This window comes from Myotis brandtii, unplaced genomic scaffold, assembly GCF_000412655.1.
Source record: "Myotis brandtii unplaced genomic scaffold, ASM41265v1 scaffold105, whole genome shotgun sequence".
Lineage (NCBI taxonomy): Eukaryota > Metazoa > Chordata > Mammalia > Chiroptera > Vespertilionidae > Myotis > Myotis brandtii.
In genome coordinates, this window is record NW_005353538.1 from 795,545 (window position 1) to 801,541 (window position 5,997).

At 47.7% G+C, this 5,997-nt stretch overlaps 1 protein-coding gene across 1 annotated transcript in view; it reads right to left on the minus strand.

The window, feature by feature from the left end:
- Positions 1 to 5,972, minus strand: part of HINFP (histone H4 transcription factor) — a 12,976-nt gene extending 7,004 nt beyond the window's left edge. The window contains exons 1-2 of the mRNA XM_005856765.2: positions 5,838 to 5,972; positions 1,713 to 1,900 (exon numbers count right to left, since the gene is read on the minus strand). Of these exons, the coding sequence (XP_005856827.2) occupies positions 1,713 to 1,890 (178 nt within the window). The 5' untranslated portion in view covers positions 1,891 to 1,900; positions 5,838 to 5,972. The remainder of the gene's footprint in view (positions 1 to 1,712; positions 1,901 to 5,837) is intronic.
- Between the last annotated feature and the right edge of the window lie 25 nt (positions 5,973 to 5,997).

Sequence of the window (5,997 nt, forward strand, 5' to 3'; positions counted from 1 at the left end):
GACCAGGGGCTGCACCTAGGGATTGGGCCTGCCCTCTGCCACCCGGGAGCAGGCCTAAGCCAGCAGGGCGTTATCTCCCGAGGGGTCCCAGACTGCGAGAGGGCACAGGCCGGGCTGAGGGACCCTCCCTTCCCCCTGAGTGCACAAATTTTTGTGCACCAGGCCTCTAGTATATATATAAAAACTAGTGCCCCGGTGCACGGATTCGTGCACATTGAAAGGAAATTGATTAGAAGGTGGCTGGCAGGACTGGGTGAGACAGGCTGGACATGCCCTAGAGCCAACCTCCCGTGGTCCCTCCCTGGCCGGTGGCACCTGGGGTGGCCCCGTAGCTCAAAGGGCATCTGCGGAGTGAGTGGGGTCCCTCTGACAGGTGGTGTCCCTCGGCCTGGCCTGTGGGGATTGGGCCTAAACTGGCTCTCCAACATCCCCCAAGGGGTCCCAGATTGTGTAAGGGCGGTTCTTGGGTGACGCACCCCAGAATCAGGCTCCCTCCTGTCTGGCTCCAGGGTACGTCACCCAAGAACCGCTGCTGCCAAGTCACCACAGCTTGGCAGCTCCTGTGTTGAGTGTCTGCCCCCTGGTGGTCAGTGCGCATCATACCTACAGGCTGGTCAGATGGTCACTTAACCTTTTATATATATATAGAAGATAGGTAAATAAACAAATAACAGGAAAACCAGGCTTGAAGATCAGCCACTATCATGAACAACACAGTAACTATGCAGATCAGGAAGTTCATGACTAACAGAATACTTTAACGAAACAAAGGGTCACTGACATCCTTTTCCCTGGGAAGTCAACAGTTCCTAAGACAGAAATTCAGGAAAAACTAGCCAAAATGTACAAAACCACACCAGATGTCATCTCTACGTTTAGATTCAGAATCCATTTTGGTGGTGGTACCACAACTAACTAGCTTTGTCATGTTTTATTTAACTTAAAAAAATATTTTTATTGATTTCAGAAAGGAAGGGAGAGGGAGAGATAGAAACATCAATGATGAAAGAATCATCTATTGGCTGCCTCCTTCACTCCCCACACTGGGGACTGAGCCCACAACCTGGGCATGTCACTGACAGGGAACCGAACCGTGACCTCCTGGTTCATAGGTCGACGCTCAACCACTGACACACCAGCTGGGCATGTCATGATTTGTTCCTGGGATTACTCAAAGAAAAATGAACCCAAACAGACTAGCAAGTCATGACCTATATGAAAAGAAGACCTTAAGAAAAGAATTGGGAAAGGAATGCAAGGACAGAATGAGGAAGGCCAGGGGGACTGCAACGGCCAGTGTTGGTGCTGCAAACAGTGGGCTGGAGTCAGGACAATAGGAGTAAATGTTCGTCAGTGACTTTTTCTGTGGTGACTGCAGATTTTCCATGAGAGGATTAATGAATTAAGAACTTTTATGTGTCTGGTTGTTTAGAAATACATATAAAAATATCAGTTATCACATGTAGAGAGAGGTCAAAAAGAATGTTCACAAAAGTACTGTCAATAATTGCCTTTTGATGGGAAGATAGCAGATTCATGTTGAAAATCCTTGTCGAATGAGTTTTCTATGCGTCTACAATGTTTTTATAAACAACAAAAGCACAGTTAGGAAATTAAACCACCACTTTCCTGGGCTGCCTTCTCCGTCTGTGGGAAGGAAAGTCAGATGCCCCACATCCCTCGAGCTCTTTCCCCTCCCGTGTCCTGCTTACCCAGCAAGTCCTCCTCCTCTTCCTCCTCCTCCTCCCCCGAGCTGTGCAGGTGCTTCTGCAGGTGCTGAGTGACATGCTCGCAGAACTCCTCCATGGCTGAGCACACAAAGGAGCAGGACCCCCACTCACACTGCAGCCCCAGGTTCTCCTTTCGGGGAACTTTCCCAGGGGGCGGCATGGCCTTCACCCTAGAGGAGGAGGAAAAGATCCACAGCTGCAGGATTACACCCCGTGTGGCTGGGGGTGAACCTGGGTAGGCAGCCTTCCTAGAACCTGCAGCAGAGTCTTTCCAGCCGCCTGGGAGAAAGCCTGTGCCTTTTCAACAAGGATGGAGAGTTCCTCAAAATCCTGAAGCTTTCTGTGTTCTCGGGAAAGGAGAGCACAAACTAACCTAGTTTATTAGCACGTGCCAGGCACGGAGCTAAGAACTTTAACATGTTCTCATATAGCTTCAGAGCAACCCACCTGGGAATGACTCCTGTGGGAAGCAGAACAAAGCTCAGGTTCAGAGATGGCCTTGGAGAAGAACCAGTGCAAATCCAGACTCCGTGGACCAGCATCTATTAGCTGTGTGACTTCAGCCAAGTAACAACCCTCCTACTCCTGAACATCAGCAGCTTCAAAATGGGGTACCAAAACCTTGTTTTTAATTTCGCACTTACTATATGCCAAACACCATACTAAGCGCTTCATTTCCATTATGTCGGTTAATTTAATTTCATCACACTATGAGGTAGGCACAATTTTTTCAAAATATTTTTTTATTGATTTCAAAGAGGGAGAGGGAGAGAGAAACATCAATGACCAGAATCGTTGATCTGCTGCCTCCTGCACTGGGGATCGAGCCCGCAACCTGGACATGTGCCCTGACCTGGAATCAAACCGTGACCTCCTGGTTCATAGGTCAATGCTCAATCAAGGAGCCATGCCGCCAGGCTAACTTTATTTACAGATAAAGACCTGAGGCTCAGAGAGATTAACTGGTTTGCTCAAGGCCACACACTGGGTCTGACAAGGTCAGGTTGGGCTAACTCCAAAGTCCATGCTCCTTCTAACCTCACAGCCTGCAAATGAACCCAAAGCTCCTTATTTCTTACTGCATCGCATCACAACGCCCCTGCCAGACTCTCAAAATGCCATACAATCTGCCTTTCCCTAACCTACCCGGTGGTTTCCTCTGACTCTCCCCTAACATCCTTTAAACAAAAATGTAAAGAGGGAAAAAAAGAGAGAGAGAGAAGCCCATTCTTCCTTTTCCTTGGGGAGGGGATAACTCCCTCTTGCTCATGAGCTTTTTAATAAACCTCTTGCCTGAGTACTAAAAATAAATAAATATATAAAATGCAGATTTCATTTGAACAAAAGAAGCCAAATCTGTCTAGTTGATATCATACCTAATGTGTATTCAGCATGCTTAAGTATGTATTAAATATTTGTTGAAGAAAGCTAAATAAAAAACGAAAGGTTCTTGCTTGGCTGGTGTGGCTCAGTGGTTGAGCCTCAACCTATGAATCAGGAGGTCGAGGTTGATTCCTGGTCAGGGCACATGCCCGGGTTGGGGCTCTATTCCCAGTGTGAGGTGTGAGGCGTGCAGGAGGCAGCCGATCATCATTGATGTTTCTCTCTCTCTCCCTCTCCCATCCTCTCTCAAATCAATAAAAATATATTAAAACAAACAAACAGTAAAAGTTTTCAACTTTTAATAAAGCATACAAATGCAGAGTTCTCCTGCTCCCCACCTAGGGGTTTGGATTCAGGAAGCTGGGGTTAAGCCTAGAAATCTGCCCCTTTAACTCAGCACTCCATTCTCAGGTGGGCAGTTCCAGAACAGAGTTTGAAGAGCAATACAAGTTTCCCCATTAAAAGAAAACAGAACAGCAGAGGATGACACTGTAAGCAAAAGTTCTGGGGGATGAGAGGATGCTAGAGGCCTTGACTCTGTCCCACGTGTCACCTCACCTGGAGAATTCTCACTGATTCTCAATGCCCCCACCATGTGGACCCTGGGAGTAGGCATGGCTCCCTCTGGCCTCCCTGAGACCGGCAGGACCTATGAAAAAGGCCTCTACTACATACTGAGAGGCGGTGGGAAGAGAGAGAATACAAAATACATCAAATCCTGCATGCCCACCAGCACAGGAACGTACTACACCTAGCTGCTTACCAGAGAACCCCTTTTCAATCTACAGCCCTTGCCCCCCCCAGAAGAATCTAGTCACCTTCCACACTCTGGGGAAACATGGGTTTGCTGGGCTGACACCAGAAAATCTCAACCCTATTTTTATGCTGCTCATGGTCAACTACCTAACTGCTTACCAGAGAAACCCCTTTTCAACTTCCACACTCTGGGGAAAACATGGGTTTGCTGGGCTGACACCAGAAAAATCTCAACCCTATTTTTATGCTGCTCATGGTCAACATGATTGTTTGTGTTCTATTCTCATTTACCCAACTGGGCAATATTAGCTGCTTCTGAGAAGCCATTTCACACCCACCTGTGTCCCTAACACTGTGGCCAGCACAGTACTGAGCACAAATATTCTAAGCACACTGCTGCTGAGACTGGGGTAAAGCCCAGGAAGCAGGCTACCCAGGTATCTAGAGTGACCTGAAACCTTGCAAGCTGCCCGAATCCCTCTTTCACTGCCCCCCTCCTTTCTTTCTCTCCTTGTGCCCTGCTTATTTCTACCCCCCGGGGGGGGGGGGGTCATGGGACAGTGACTATCTGACCGCCACATTTTCCCAAGGCAGGGAATGCAAGGAGGCAACAACGTGTGTAGTGGAGCACTGGACCAGCTGTAAGACCTGGGTTCAAGTTTTTGTCTCAATGACTTCGCTATGCCTAGAATGTAAGTGTCAAGCACTATTCAAAGCGTCTTATTTATATAAAAATGCATTAATAGCCCGGCAGGCGTGGCTCAGTGGTTGAAAACCGACCTATCAATCAGGAGTTCAAGGTTGATTCCTGGTCAGGGTACATGCCGGGGTTTCAGGCTCCATCCCCAGTGTGGGGCATGCAGGAGGCAGATGATCAATGATTCTCTCATCATTGATGTTTCTCTCTCTCCCCCTCTCCTTTCCTCTCTGAAATAAGAAATATTAATAAGTAAATAAAAGTGAATACAGGAACCCTACTGAGGTAGGTACCATTATTATCCTACTTCACTGATGAAGAAATGGGCCGATTAGGTTAAGTAAGTTACCTAATGTCACAAAGTTAGGGATTGATGGAAAAGGAATTCAAAGCCAATGAGTTTAGCTCCATTTTCCTCCTATATCTGTCTTACTTCTCCTTTTGATTCCCTCCTTCCCGCAGACATCACATCTATATACACAACACCCAAAACATCTCACTCAATAGTTACTTTGTCAGTTCCCTCCACTATGTTGGAAGCTCTTAGAGAGCCTGCCCTTTGCCCTGTTCAGTTCTATCTGCAGGGCCAGCACATACCTACTAGGGGGTCTCTTAATGTTTAAGCAAACTTAATTTATTACTTTTTTTAATTCACTGACTTTAGAGAGAGGGAGGGAGAGATAGAGAAACATCGAATTGTTGTTCCACCTTCGCATTCATTGGTTGATTCTTGTATACACCTGAGGATCGAGCCCGCAACCTTGGCAGGACGCTCCAACCAACGAAGCTATTATTTTATTATTGGACAAATCACTTAGCTTCTCTAAACCTGTTTCCTTAAATGTAAAAAGGAATACTAATATCTCAGTAATGGGTAATGGAGACAACAGATCTGGTCAGAAAGCTCCAACTAGCTACACGACCTTAGGCAAGGTAACATGGGAATAATTATGCCTGCCTCACTGAACTTATTTATGACCCAACTTACATAATATTAAAGTGCTCGGCAAAACACACCACTAGAACTCAACAAATGTTAGCTATTCGTGACGTCTCCTTGCTCCTGGTGGTGCGCTGATGTTAAGCTTCATCTAATTCTACAAAAAGGTCAACCAACGGAAAACCCGAGGGTCCTTCACACTTTTCACAGGAATCATGGGAAGACGCCATCAGCAAGTGCTGGCGGGTGGGTACAACGCAAGGCACCGACGGAACCCCGAATGGCACTCGGGAAAAGGAGGGACCGGGTTCCGCGCCTCCTCGAGACTCACAGTTCAGCAGGAGAGTGAAGGCTCGGACGCGTGACGACAGGGACCAAAACAAAGCGCCCGCGGAGGGAAGGCAGACCTCGCAGCGCGCAGGCGGACACCGAGTCCCGCCCCCACGGTGGGCGCCCGGCCCCGCAAGGACGTAGGGTTCGGAGAGAAGAAA